Raw genomic sequence first — 15867 nt, 5'->3', positions numbered from 1 at the left:
GGTCTATAGGCTGTGTTAATTTATCTTTTACCAGTATTTGTATCGTTTGTGTATGTGCATATTTTCCTCTCAGTGTAGTCAAACCCTTCTGTTTTCCCCCCATAAATACTCCCCCTCCCTTCTACTCTCCCTCCCAGCTCCTCTTCCCTCCCCACACCCCCCTAGGTAATCCCTGTGGGCTTTTATTGTGACCAGTTCATCCATACTCTCCCCCCTCCCCCCTCCCATACTACCCCCACTCTAAATCTCATTCTGATACACTCCATTCTCATTCTGTGTCCCCTGAGCTATGTGTGTCTCCCATTGTCCAATCCTCTCAAAGTGCTTGTTATTCCTTAGATTCCCCATATCTATTTCTTTAAGCCAAGTGTTCCGTCATTTTAGTACAAGCTGATCTTTTTTGTCCTCCAGCCATGTCATCGCATCCTCTGTGGATTCAAAAAAGAAAGTCCCATCTGGTGCTACCACTCGCAAGCGCGCTGGATATAGTAAAGCATATATTAATTTGAACTTTTGCACATTACGCTTGACTTCGATAAAGCTGGCCCTCCGCTTCTGCAGGAGAGGTGAAAAATCCGGATACAGTGAAACCTTCGATCCTTCCCACATAATGTTCCCCGTCTCTCTGCTTCTTCTAAGTAACATTACTTTGTCCTTAAAATTCAAACATTTCATTAACATTGATCGTGGGCGTCCCCCTGATGGAGGAGGTTTAGCAGGGACTCTGTGCACTCTTTCTATTGAGAACTGTGGTGAAAAAGATTCTCTTCCAAATAACTTTGAAAAACAACTTTCCAAGAACTCTGTTGGATTAGTCCCTTCACACTTTTCTGGTAGTCCCACCAATCTCACATTGTCCCTACGATTCCTGTTTTCCATTTCATCCAGCTTTTCCTCAAACTTGCTCATTTGTTCTTTCATTGTTTTAACCTCTTGTTTTACTGGATACAAGTCATCTTCTATTTGAGATATTCTGCCCTCTGCCTCAGTTATCCGTTCATTTGTTTTTTGAAGCTCTTGTCGCACAAGACCCAGCTCTTCTTTAACGCCCTTTATCTGATCGCACAACTCCCCCAAAGTCTGTTTGCATACATTGACCACCGAAAATACATATTTTAATGTATGGTCCCCTTCCACCGTGGGGACTAATACCAGACCTATCTCAGTCCCTTTATCAAGTGTGGGTATATTTTTATTAATAACACTTTTACCAGGCCCTACCGGTGGTCCTTGGCTTTTCCTGTCAGTTGTTATTTTAGTCTGGATTAATAACCCTCCTTTGACTGGGGTATGATCTGTTGTATCCACATATTTCTCTAATTTAGCTGCTGCAGTAACTGGCCCACTTTTATCTTTTTCCTTGTCCTTAGCAGAGCGTAATGATTGTGGGCCTGACATGACTGTTTTTTCCCTTTTTTTCCCCCCTGATAATAGCGGGAAGTTACACAGGCATGGGGAAGTAGCACTTACTGAACAATTTATGTACAGTCTTCAATATAAATAGCAATGTGTAGTCTTTAGATATTTCCAAAAAGGGACATGCAGGTATATTATACCAAAATATTAACCGTATATAAGTGTTGTATTCAACTGTCCCAATGCGGCAAAAAATAAATAAATAAATACAAAAAAAAATAAAAAAAAAAAGAAGAGGGGGCTGGACAAGGCTGCGACAAAACTGCAACAAGACACCTGTGGTAATATAAAAAAGGGAAAAAAGGACACTTTGGCTTTAACCGCAAGCTCCTCTCTCCCAGACAATCTGGGAGAGAAAAACAGTTCCTTCCTTCTCACCTCCTGGCTTTTGAGGAGTGACAGAGAAACAGAGTGCTTAATGCCAACTTTTAGTTTACTTAGTTACTTAGTTAACGATTCGTACACAGCTCCAAAATAGAAAAGTCAATTTCTATGTAGATGATGGTCTTATAAGTCTAGAGTCCACAGAATCTGCAATCAAATTAGTAAAGGAAAGTCAAGAATTATGCGCAAGAGGAAACCTGCGCCTTCATAAATTCATCTCAAACAACAGAGAGGTACTGGAATCCATTAGTGACTCTGAACGTGCATCAACAATGAAGAATGTAGATCTCAATTATGATCATCTTCAAGTTCAAGTTACCACAGAATGTACTTGGCTTGGGATGGAATGTAGAGAACGACAAGTTCTTCTTTGAAGTATCCTTTGAAGAGAAAGTTGAAACCAGACGTACCATTCTTTCCCCAGTAATCCTCAAAGCAAAAGAATTACTATAAGAATTATGCAGACGGAAGTTGGGATGGGATGAATCCATACCTGAAGATTTGAGGCCAAGGTGGGAGACTTGGATAAGAGACTTGCAAAATTTGAAAAAAAAGTTTGAAAACCCAGATGTTTTGTACCTCATGATTTCGGAGAGTACAAGAGAATAGAACTTCATCACTTCTCAGACACCAGTAGTTATGGCTATGGTCAGTGCTCCAACATCAGTGATAGAAGGAAAAATACATTGTGCCCTGGTTATGGGAAAAACCAGAGTTGCACCTACCAGTATTCAGACAATACCAAGACTTGAACTGACAGCAGCTGTTTCAGCATCAGTAAGCAAGTTTCTAAGAGAAGAATTAGAGTTCAAAATAGATGAAAAATATTTTTGGACAGACTCACAAGTTGTCCTAGGATACATAAACAACGAAGCTCGAAGATTCCATATCTTTGTCGCCAACAGAGTTCAGAAAATTTGGGAAATGACAAATCCGGAACATTGGCATCACGTTGATAAAAAGCATAACCCGTCAGATCATGCTTCAAGAGGTCTGAATGTAACAGAATTGAAAAATTATAATTGGTTCACTGGTCCAGAGTTCCTTTGGGAAAAGGAGATCATACCCAGTGAAAGTTACACAGAATTGTCTATGGGTGATCCAGAAGTAAAGGTTGTACAAACATTGAGCACTGCTGCCAAGTGTCAAGATGACATACTTGAAAGACTAGCCAGATGTTCAAAGTGGAATACAGTCAAACGTAGTAGCACAAATTCAACGTTTGGCAAAGGGAATCAGAAAGGAGGAATCATTGAATGTAGAGGAAAGAATGAAAGCTGAAGAAACAGTCATAAGACTCATTCAACAGAGATTATATAGTGAAGAGTGCAAGAGACTTTGTCAAGAACCTAAAAGGATTCCCAACAACCACCCACTGTACAAGCTCAATCTTGTTCTACAGGATGGTATACTGAAGGTGGGAGGGAGACTGGAAAATGCATAGTTACCCAGTAGAGTGAAGCATCCAGCAATTCTACCCAACAATTCTACTTTCACAAGATTGATTATTGATCACTACCACAACAAATCCTTGCATCCAGAAAGAAGCTTTACCCAGAAATGTTTGAGAGAAGGTGGTTACTGGATAGTGAAAGGAAGCAAAGTTATAGAAAAGTATATAAATAAATGTGTAACCTGTAGAAAGGCACGTAGACCTACCGAAGAACAAAGAATGGCAGATTTACCAGTAGATTGTGTAAACCCATCATCACCATTTCTTTATAGTAGAATGGATTGCTTCGGCCCATTCATCACCAAGCAAAACCGCAAGGAATATGGACTAATATTCACATGTCTGAGCTCCAGAGCAATTCACCTGGAAATGTTAGAAGATATGTCAACTGACGCATTCATCAACACCTTGAGATGTTTCATAGCCATTAGAGGTACTGTCAGAGAGCTTAGATCTGACCAAGGATCTAATTTTGTCGGAGGAAAAAATGAATTGAAGAAAGCTCTAAAGGAGATCGATAAAGAAAAGGTAACCGAGTACTTGTCACAGAATCAATGTGACTTTCATATGAATGCTCCACATGCAAACCACACAGGAGGAGTTTGGGAAAGACAAATCAGAACTGTAAGAAATGTGGTAAGTTCAATGTTGGAAAAAAAACTCCGGAAGAATGGATGATGCTTCCCTTAGGACCCTATTCTATGAAGTAATGTCTATTGTTAACAGTTGTCCACTTACAGTTGACAACATCAATGATCCAACAAGTTTGGAACCTTTAACTCCTAATCATCTACTTCACCTTAAGTTTGATTGCACACAACTACCGCCTGGCAAGTTCACCAAAGAGGATTTATATGCCAAAAGGAGATGGCGAAGAGTTCAATATCTATCAGAACAGTTTTAGAATAGATGGAGGAAAGAGTACTTAGCCAATCTTACGCTGAGAAGTAAATGGCAAACACCCAGGAGAAATGTCCAAGTTGGTTCTAGAAGTTCAAAAGGATGAAGACAAACTAGTAAGAAGAGCGTTGTTACAAATAGACTCAAAACTTGACAAAAAGGGAAAATGTCTCACTACTCCACTCAAGTTGGAACGTCCTATACAGAAGTTAGTTGTTCTACTTGAGAGGAATAAAAGACACTTGGAAGTTGAGAACCTGATGGAAAACTCCCCAAATTCATGTTCACATCCTACTATTGAGAACAAGAATTATAGGTAATTTTGGTGGGAGTGTAGCTGGCCAGCTAGATCCTGTCCTAGGTAGCCAACATAACCTACATGTATATACAGCTAAACCTGCCAAGAACCTAAACATAGTGCAGATATTTATAAGCGAGAGACAAACGCAGAGTTATTCACGGTGATTTTATGCTTGAATGTCATATAACAGTTGTATGTTGTGTTTACAGAAGCAAAAGAAAAAATATGCCTTTAAGAATCATTTATGTGACAGTGAAGGTAAGCTCAATTACACAGTAGAATTCATACCAGAAAGTATGGAGTTAAGCTTTTGTGACTCATCAGAAGCCTTGGCAAATCACAGCCAGTTTCACTCAGCAGAGTCTTGACCTATCACAGCCAACTTTGCATCCATTCTGTCCGGGAAGTGCCCAGCACATGTGCTGCAAATTCATTCCAAACAGAGTCAGAGAACAGAGCAGACATACAGAATCAGAGCTCAGTTTTATGGAAGCAAAATGGGCCAAATAGGTACGTTATACAGTTATATATATATATATATATATATATATATATATATATATACACACATACACATACACACACACACACACACACACACACAGGTCCTTCTCAAAAAATTAGCATATTGTGATAAAGTTCATTATTTTCTGATATTTTAGATTCATTACACACAACTGAAGTAGTTCAAGCCTTTTATTGTTTTAATATTGATGATTTTGGCATACAGCTCATGAAAACCCCAAATTCCTATCTAAAAAAATGGCATATTTCATCCGACCAATAAAAGAAAAAAGTGTTTTTAATAAAAAAAAAGTCAACCTTCAAATAATTATGTTCAGTTATGCACTCAATACTTGGTCGGGAATTTTTTTGCAGAAATGACTGCTTCAATGCGGCGTGGCATGGAGGCAATCAGCCTGTGGCACTGTTGAGGTGTTATGGAGGCCCAGGATGCTTCGGTAGCGGCCTTAAGCTCATCCAGAGTGTTGGGTCTTGCGTCTCTCAACTTTCTCTTCCCAATATCCCACAGATTCTCTATGGGGTTCAGGTCAGGAGAGTTGGCAGGCCAATTGAGCACAGTAATACCATGGTCAGTAAACCATTTACCAGTGGTTTTGGCACTGTGAGCAGGTGCCAGGTCGTTCTGAAAAATGAAAGCTTAATCTCCATAAAGCTTTTCAGCAGATGGAAGCATGAAGTGCTCCAAAATCTCCTGATAGCTAGCTGCATTCACCCTGCCCTTGATAAAACACAGTGGACCAACACCAGCAGCTGACATGGCACCCCAGACCATCACTGACTGTGGGTACTTGACACTGGACTTCAGGCATTTTGGCATTTCCCTCTCCCCAGTCTTCCTCCAGACTCTGGCACCTTGATTACCGAATGACATGCAAAATTTGCTTTCATCCGAAAAAAGTACTTTGGACCACTGAGCAACAGTCCAGTGTTGCTTCTCTGTAGCCCAAGTCAGGCGCTTCTGCCACTGTTTCTGGTTCAAAAGTGGCTTGACCTGGGGAATGCGGCACCTGTAGCCCATTTCCTGCACACGCCTGTACACGGTGGCTCTGGATGTTTCTACTCCAGACTCGGTCCACTGCTTCCGCAGGTCCCCCAAGGTCTGGAATCGGTCCTTCTCCACAATCTTCCTCAGGGTCCGGTCACCTCTTCTCGTTGTGCAGCGTTTTCTGCCACACTTTTTCCTTCCCACAGACTTCCCACTGAGGTGCCTTGATACAGCACTCTGGGAACAGCCTATTTGTTCAGAAATTTCTTTCTGTGTCTTACCCTCTTGCTTGAGGGTGTCAATGATGGCCTTCTGGACAGCAGTCAGGTCGGCAGTCTTACCCATGATTGCGGTTTGGAGTAATGAACCAGGCTGGGAGTTTTTAAAAGCCTCAGGAATCTTTTGCAGGTGTTTAGAGTTAATTAGTTGATTCAGATGATTAGGTTAAGAGCTCGTTTGGAGAACCTTTTCATGATATGCTAATTTTTTGAGATAGGAATTTTGGGTTTTCATGAGCTGTATGCCAAAATCATCAATATTAAAACAATAAAAGGCTTGAACTACTTCAGTTGTGTGTAATGAATCTAAAATATATGAAAGTCTAATGTTTATCAGTACATTACAGAAAATAATGAACTTTATCACAATATGCTAATTTTTGGAGAAGGACCTGTATATATATATATATATATATATATATATATATATATATATATATATATATATATATATATTCTTATTGTACATAGTGTGATCAGAACTGAATACTGATCTAGTTGTGTGTTCACTTGTAGTTCCACCAAACAAAGTCATCTAACCGCCCTAACTGCACTCGAACGAATTAATTCACAAACTAAAGCAACCCTGCAAATTAAGTTGCAAACCACAGAGTTATAACTTTCAGAGAAAGCTTTAATAACTTACAGAGAGAGAGTATAAATACTGAAGAAGAAATATATCCACCATTTTATGTTGGACAAGATTGAATGTTTGACCCGCCATTTTCTGTTATACTTTATTCGTTTGTACATGGACTGTCTGCTGCAAAGCAGCAGTGTTATCTATGAAGTTAATAAAGAAGTTATTTTAAGCATTTGGTGTGCTCTTTAAACCTACCGCTTCCATAGAACGGCACTGGAGGAATTTCAGAGTAATAGACAGTCTTGTTGGACTGAAAAGTCAGAGATATCACAATTCTTCTAATGCCACAGCGCATGAGGCACTTTCTAGTGCTGCGCCTGCCACACTTCACCCATCATGGCAAGTTTGTGGAAATAGAGACCTAGAACTCAGAGAGCTCAAACAAAGTACCATCCACCTTGTAGACACTGGTAAAAAAAACTGAAGTAACTTTCTGTATGGGAGGGGTTATATAGGGGGATCACTTTCTGTCTAAAGACCTTGGTCTACCAGTGTCCATTCACCTGATGGAGTATAACCCAGCAGGAAATGATTAGCCTGACTGTTTCACATAATGTATGAAAAAGAAAACCCATTATATTTAAACAAACCCAGGTTAATCACACAATCCAGCAATATAGATCCACATCAATCAGGATGAGTGACACCAGATGATGCCGACACTCCAAAAACGAAGATCCTCACCCACTGTAAATGACAGGTCCCTGCTGGAATGTAAACAGCAGTACCTGGGATCCTGGGTAAGTCATGGACCAAATCTGGTCATAATAGTTTGTTAATGATGTTGCCAGGATCCCCACTGGCTTGTTTGCAACTTTAAAAAGTAGCTGATGGGGATGTGTCATTTTAATGTGGTAGGGATACTGTGGCTAAGCAACAGATTTCCAACAATAGCTGGAGGTTCTAATAGGTGGGTGAACTGGCATATATGGCCAGTTAGTACACCAAACTGCAAACAGATTGGGTTCAGGTCAAACTCCTTCACCCTGAGCACAAAGCTCACCCCACCTAGAATTGCTGGAATGCATTGTAAGTTCAGTAACATGGCTCTCGTCTTTTTAAATATACAAGCATTAAAGAATACGATACGCACAATTTCATAACCATTTCATATTTTATTGTGGATCATCTTGACACAATTACAGCAGCTTTTGTGGTACCTTTTTTCAGTCCTCCTTAAGGGAATGTGAATAGCAAATTTAACACATACAGACTGAAAACTTCTAAAATCACCAAACAGGGTTCTGGATAGAAGATTTTCTACATGCGAATGTAGCTGGGGACATAGAAGGAACAAAAAACATAATGGAAACGTGACCAACTTCTCAAGATAACCTGGTATTTGAGATCAGCATCTGGACACACAATGCTCCAAAAAGCAGGGCAGAGAGGAGATGACATGGTAAAAGGTAAATGACACATACTATATAAGTACCACAACAGAATGCCTACATACAACATGTAGGCAAACAAGACCATTCTTGAATGCTTAATCTTCTAATGCTCTTGGAAAGTACAAAACTGCATTCTTGTACAGAAGATTTGTAACACATAAGAATCAGTTTACCTTTAAGTTTAATTGAGGTTTCATTACTCCCAAATCGCATTTTGCAAGAAAATTTTGTGTTTGGATATTCATGCACACTTACCATATAAAATGTGCTAGTAGTGTTTTCTGGTGCCATATTTATGATGTTTGTGTCCAGACTAAGCCTACCCTGCAGGACCAACATTATTAAAAACAAAAGTCAATTATTTGTATAAGTTTTTACTGCTGCAACCATATGTTCATTAATTGAAAAATAATTACACCTTTATCATGTATAGTGGTATAATAGTCCATACATTTGCAGTACATAAAGAAATGAAACAACTTCCGGAAAAAAACAAAACTTGGGCTTTTATTTCCTAGGCAACATAATAGGTAAACCTATTTACCAGTCATTTGTATGACTATCTGTCCTACTTGGAAATGTGTTAGGAAGTAAGGCACCACCTGTTATATCCACTGATCCCAACATGAGTTCTGAATCACAACTACTTCTAGGCTTCATACACACAAAAACATTTGCAGGCATAAACTAAGCCTAGCAATAAAAAACACTTTAAAACCCGGGGAGTTGCAGATGGGGCGTACAGCTGGCCATAGAAGTGAATGACTATGCACCCCCACATGCAGTTTTCAAGGGCATGGGAAAACAGGTTTTTCACATTAAGCATATTTTTCGCCTGCAAAGGCCCAAGTACATATAAGCCTCATCTTTAGATTTGCACTTTTGTTATGATATTCAGGCTTTCATGATGGCAAAGGCCTCTCATTTTAACTTGGGATCGACAGACTATACAGCACAATATTTTTACATGTATATAACTTTCGTTAGGAGTACAGCCAACATAAAATAAACATTGGGCAAAAAAAGAAAAAACACACAGACAAGACACACTAAGGAAAATAGATTAATTTTCCAGTTTCTGCCCGCAAAATTATCATTAGGAATGTGTTGCTGGCCCACTAAATGTGCAAGAGACCAAAAAAACGAAACACATGATCCTTTGCCCAACATGAGTAGGACTGTGGAATAAACAAAACAAAATAAAGGGTATTAAGTATTCTCTCATCACCAGTATCCATGCAAAACTGAAAATGATGCACAGGGTGTCTCTGATTTATCAGCAGAAGAACTGGGATTGATTTACTAATGGCAGTGTACTTTTCTCTTGATGAAACAAACCAGTTTCTTTCCAGCATCCATTCAAGTGAAAGACAAGTTCCTCCATTTTTAAAATCCTCTGAATGGGTGTTTGAAAAACACTGGTTCACTTAAACTTAAATGTGAACATAACTCCCAAATAAATAAATCTCATAACATAAGTAAACCATTATATGCAGTTCAGTAGAATGTTTTGTAGGATGCTCAGTGTGGATGTTTTAGTTACAGGGCAACAAACTTTGTTTAAAGCACTTTTTGGAGGAAGCAAACAGATTGCAAATCAAGCCTAGCAGCTCCTATAAACATCCAAAAACAATTTGTGTCAATCCCTAGTGTTTACTGATAGTGTATACATAATGAAAAAAAAAAAAAAAAGGATGATTGGATTTAAATCATTTTATCAGCGGAGTCTGGGACAGCAAAAATGCAAGGTATTAATTAAAATATTTGCTGCAAAGGAGCATTACTATTTTATATTAAAATTAGATTGTTGGTACCAAAAGAACAGGGAAAAAGCAAAAAAGAAAAAAAAAATTAAATTTCCAGTAAAATTGGGCATTCTTAGGTGACGAGGGGCTTGATCATGCATTTGCAGGTCAGTCTTTACACTTTTAGTTCTGTCCAAGTGCATCATATGGTAACAGGAAAAGAAAAAAAAAAAAAGGAAAGGTTTAAAAGATTAAGAGGGCCCCTTGCTCAGGACTCTGCCAGCGTCAATTTGATCTCGCTGAGAAGACTGCTTAGGAGAGTTGCTTCACTGCACTTCCCATCAATGGATATTGACTTCTCACCCTATAAAAAAGAACAAATACAAACTTCAATTAGAGATGGATAAAGAGATTTTTAATACAGCTTACCTGTAAAATCTTTTTCTTGGAGTACATCACGGGACACAGAGCGGCATTCATTACTATATGGGTTATATGGAGTACCTTCAGGTGTAGACACTGGCAATCTCAAACAGGAAATGCCCCTCCCTATATAACCCCCTCCCATAGGAGGAGTACCTCAGTTTTGTAGCAAGCAGTATGCCTCCCAAAATGGTCCTCAAAAAAGAGGGGTGGGAGCTCTGTGTCCCGTGATGTACTCCAAGAAAAAGATTTTACAGGTAAGCTGTATTAAAAATCTCTTTTTCTTTATCGTACATCACGGGACACAGAGCGGCATTCATTACTATATGGGATGTCCCAAAGCAATGCTTACAATGAGGGGAGGGAGAACATCTCCAAGACAAAAGGATTTAATTTAGAGATATACTCAAATCATAATAAATCCAACTTAGTTGAGAAAAATAAAATTTTTAAATTTAACTCGAACAAGAGGAGCCCCCGGAATCCGAGGGTCTCAAACTGCAGCCTGCAGCACTGCCTGCCCGAAGGCAGTATCAGTATTCCTTCTTACGTCCAACTTGTAGAATTTTGTAAACGTGTGGACAGAAGACCAGGTTGCCGCCTTGCAAACTTGAGCCATAGAGATCTGGTGGTGTGCTGCCCAGGAGGCGCCCATGGCTCTAGTAGAATGAGCCTTTAATGATACTGGAGGAGGCAACCCTTTCAAGCCGTAGGCCTGAGTGATTAATTGCTTAATCCACCTAGAAATGGTGGACTTTGCAGCTGCCTGCCCCTTCTTGGGCCCATCCGGTAGAATGAACAGCACATCTGTCTTCCGGATCTTCTTTGTAGCTTTAAGATAGGCCTTCATGGCCCTGACAATATCCAAGGTATGCAGCAACCCTTCCTTTCTGGAAGTAGGTTTAGGGAAGAAGGATGGTAATACCAAATCCTGGTTCAAATGAAAACTGGATATGACCTTCGGAAGGAAGGAAGGATGAGGGCGGAGAACGACCCTGTCCTTATGAAAAACAAGATATGGTTCCTTACAGGATAAGGCTGCCAGCTCCGAAACTCTTCTTGCGGAAACTATGGCAACCAAAAATACTAACTTCCTTGTCAGTAGAACCAAAGGAATATCAGCCAACGGCTCAAACGGTTGTTTCTGTAAACTTGATAGAACAAGATTTAAATCCCACGGACAAAGCGGGGATTTAACTGGAGGTCTAATACGTAAGACCCCTTGAAGGAAGGTCTTAACCAGCGAGTGGGTGGCCAGCGGCCGCTGAAACCACACTGACAGAGCAGAAATCTGTCCTTTGATTGTGCTTAATGCCAATCCTTTATCCACTCCTAGCTGGAGAAAACTTAATACTCTATCGATGGTAAATTTGCGAGAAAGCCATCGCTTGGACTCACACCAGCCTACATAGGCCTTCCAGACCCTGTAATAAATCACCCTAGAGACCGGTTTCCTGGCTCTGATTAGGGTAGAGATTACTTTCTGAGACAGACCTCTACCCCTGAGAATCAGGGATTCAGCTTCCAGGCCGTCAAATTTAGATGCCGTAAGGCAGGGTGGAGGATCGGACCTTGCGATAGCAGGTCTGGCCGTAGAGGAAGAGTCCAAGGGTCTCCCACTACCATCCTTAAGATTAGTGAGTACCATGCCCTTCTGGGCCATGCTGGAGCTACCAGGATGACTGGTATGTGCTCCACCCGGATCCTGCGCAGCAGGCGGGGTAGTAACTGGAGCGGGGGAAACGCATAAAGAAGTTTGAACTGATGCCAAGGGCAAACCAACGCATCGGTTCCGCAGGCCATCGGATCCCTTGAGCGGGACATGAACCTGTCTAGTTTCTTGTTGAGTCTCGATGCCATGATATCCACGTCCGGCACTCCCCATCTTTGGCAGAGTGCTTGAAAGACTAGTGGATGCAGAGACCATTCCCCCGGCCATAGAGTCTGGCGGCTTAAGAAGTCCGCCTGAAAGTTGTCCACTCCTGGAATGAATATTGCCGATATGCAGGGCACATGAGCCTCTGCCCATAGAAGAATCAAGCTCACCTCTCTCTGAGCGGCTTGACTCCTGGTTCCCCCTTGGTGATTTATGTATGCCACGGCCGTGGCATTGTCTGATTGAATTCTCACCGGGAACCCCTGCAATTTTGACGTCCAAGCCCTGAGGGCTAGTCGAGCAGCTCTGAGCTCCAAGATGTTGATGGGCAACTGCTTCTCTGGCTTTGCCCAAGTACCTTGGCGAGTGCAACCATCCAAAATTGCTCCCCAGCCCGTCAGGCTGGCGTCTGTGGTCACTATCTTCCAAGCCACTGGGCTGAAAGACCTCCCCTTCAGTAGATTCTGAGGGTCTAACCACCAACACAGACTTTGTCGGACTCTTGATGAGAGCGGCAACGGGATATCCAAGGCCTGTGGCCTTCTGCTCCATGCTGACAGGATGGCTGCCTGTAGGATGCGAGTGTGGCTCTGGGCGTATGGTACCGCCTCGAATGTGGCCACCATCTTGCCTAGTAACCTCATACATAGGCGAATAGTCGGTTCTTTCTTGCTTAGAACCAGTAGGATTAATTCCTTGATGGCTTTTACCTTCCTCAGAGGTAGGAACACTCCTTGTTGTTCTGTGTCTAATCTCATGCCGAGATATTCCAACTGCTTTGTGGGCTGGAAAGCTGACTTTTCTCGATTTAGGACCCAGCCGAACCTCTCGAGGTATTGGACCGTGAGGGCCACTGCTCGCTCCAAGCCGGGAGACGAGTGATCTATGACTAGGAGGTCGTCCAGGTATGCTAGGATCGTGACCCCTTGGATCCTTAGTTTGGCTAGGATTGGAGCTAGGACCTTCGTGAACACCCGGGGGGCCGTAGCCAACCCGAAGGGAAGCGCCACGAATTGGAAGTGACGCGAAGCCACCATGAAGCGTAGATATCTTTGATGTGGCTGATAAATCTTAATGCGGCTCCCTTTTCCGGATCGTTTGGAATCCTCGACTTCTGGAAATGAGGAGGAAACCTTAGGAAATCTAATTTGTAGCCTGTGGCCACGGAAGACCGTACCCACTCGTCGGGAATGCTGGCTTCCCAAATCTCTGAAAAGAGTCGCAAGCCTTCCCCCCACCTTCGTGGGTGGGGGCGCCCCTTCATAAGGTTGGCTTGGGGGCTGGTTTTGCTGGTTTGCGAAACCACTGCCTTTTGCCTCTAACAGCCTGTCCTTGTGATCTGCTGTTGAAGCCGAAGTTTGCTTTTGCAGGAGGCCGTCGATACTGCTTGGCATTAGAGAGCACTTGCCCAGGGGAATACTGTCGTTTAAACGCAGGTCCCTGAACCTTCTTCGTTGGCAAGAGAGTACTCTTGCCGTTTGAAATGGTCTGAATGTATTTATCTAGGTCTTCTCCGAAGAGTCGTCCTCCATGGAAGGGGAACCCTACCAGGAGCTTCTTGCATGGGGGCTCAGCCTCCCAGCTTTTTAACCATAAGAGTCTTCTCATATGGATAAGGGATAACGATAAACGTGACGCTTGCTGGATAGAATCCTTGATTGCGTCTACCGTAAAACATATGGCCTTAGGGACATCCGAAAATTTTTCTGCCTGCTGGGCCGGAATAAGTTTAAGCATCTGCTTAAATTGATCCGATAATGCTTGAGCGACCCCAATCGCAGCCACAGCTGGCTGTACTACTGCCCCTGCAGTAGTGAAGGAGTTCTTAAGTAGTGCTTCCAAGCGCTTATCAACTGGATCCTTGAACACCTGTATGTTTTCTACAGGGCATGTTAACGATCTGTTAACACATGAGATGGCTGCGTCCACTGCAGGAGTAGCCCATCTTTTGGAAAATTTTTCTTCCATAGGATATAGGACAGAGAACCTTTTAGGTGGTAAGAAGATCTTATCTGGCTTGTTCCAATCTTGGAACAAAATTCCCTCTAATAGAGGATGGATCGGAAACACAGCATTGCTTTGAGGCGCCCTCAGTGAGCCCAAAGCTGAAACCGTCGATACCTGGAGATCTGGTACTGGCAAGTTGAATGTCCTATGGACCAAGTCCGACAATCCTTGAATCCACCAGCTCTCCCTCAGGGAGACTGCCCCAGACTCCTCTGTATCCGGGTCTTCGATCCCTGAACCTACTTGGTCCGTGTCCAAGAGGTCGTCCAATTCCCCTGAGGAAAGGACCTCCTCTTCTGAGGGTCCGCGCTCGGGCGACGGAGATCTATTCCGCTTACTGCCCCGCATAGCTGCGGATATCATTTTTCCCATGCTTTTCTGCATCTCTTTTAAAGAGGTGAGTAATACCTCCTCCGTGACCATCTTAGGGTTGGACTGACCCGCGTCAGCTCCAGCCCCAGATCCCGATGGCCCCAAGGCTCCCTGTAGGGAAAACAGCGGCATACCATGGTACAATACCGAGGTACACCTGCTACCTATTGGTATTTGGAACTATAAAAGTTAATTGTCCAAACACCTGTTTGGGGGATAAAAAAAAATGCTTCCTCTCCCCTAGATGACTTTTTTTTTTTTTTTTTTTTTCGTTTTTGTTTCAAATCCAGGAAAGAAAAAACATTCTGTCCCCCTGAGTAGTATTGCAAAGAAAAACTGAGATGGAAAAGAAACAGCCTATTTCTAGGCTTGACAAAACAGTCCTCTGAAGACTGCAATATCCTTTCTGGCCACTGTGTGTCCTCGGCGCCCCGTGCTGCCGCTCTGGTCTTTCTCCTCAGTTCCAAAGTATTGATGGAACAAACAAGGAAGGGCCGCCCCTTCCTTTAAGCCACTGACCCGCCCTTCCCCCCCAGCAACCTCAAACAGGAAATGCCCCTCCCGACAGGGGGAGGGGGGGGGGATTTTGGGAGGAAGGGACCTCTCTGTTCCAGCAAACTGCAGCCTGCAGCCTGGAACCATGAGGAGGTCAGCGTTTTGCCTGCTTGCAGGCTCTGAGGAGGAAGACTGAATGGAGCATCGCCTGGAGGCCTGCAGGTAAGCAAAGCTCTCTGACACACACATATATTTTTATATAACACAGGCCCCACTCAATGCTTTTCCAACACTACAAGGGAGGTCACATCTTATGGGGAATAATACATAGAGAGCCATCCTATCTTTATGATATGTGACTAGTTTGCCAGATGCAGTGCATAACTTTAGGCATGTCCCCTGTGACCCCCCAGAAAAAAACCTGCTAAGAACCAAGTTCCGCAAGTTTTCCCCTCACTTACCTGCTCCATGCCGCAGGACTTTGCCAAGCAAGAGGCCCAATCTTCCCCCATCTCCGTGGGGATGTCTAGACCTTCAGGCCCTGGGTTCCTATGAAGGATCCACTGTCCTGGGCCCATATAGCACCCTGGCAACAGAAAACTTTAGGTACCCAAAGGTTTCTAAGTTCTGGGCCCAGGGTCCAGCTCTCTAAAAAGAAAAGCATTATGGG

At 42.6% G+C, this 15867-nt stretch overlaps 1 protein-coding gene across 4 annotated transcripts in view; it reads right to left on the bottom strand.

Moving 5' to 3' along the window:
- Positions 1–7980: 7980 nt before the first annotated feature.
- The window catches only part of AP3D1 (adaptor related protein complex 3 subunit delta 1), a 203587-nt gene continuing 195700 nt past the window's right edge, over positions 7981–15867 (bottom strand). For all 4 annotated transcript variants that reach the window (XM_040323311.1, XM_040323319.1, XM_040323328.1 and 1 more), the window contains one exon: positions 7981–10388. In XM_040323311.1, coding sequence (XP_040179245.1) covers positions 10293–10388 — 96 coding nt within the window. In that variant the 3' untranslated portion in view covers positions 7981–10292. The remainder of the gene's footprint in view (positions 10389–15867) is intronic.

Source organism: Rana temporaria, chromosome 1 (genome assembly GCF_905171775.1).
Source record: "Rana temporaria chromosome 1, aRanTem1.1, whole genome shotgun sequence".
NCBI classification, from domain to species: domain Eukaryota; kingdom Metazoa; phylum Chordata; class Amphibia; order Anura; family Ranidae; genus Rana; species Rana temporaria.
The sequence above is the reverse complement of the archived record's forward strand: the minus strand, read 5'-3'. Positions and strand labels throughout refer to the sequence as shown.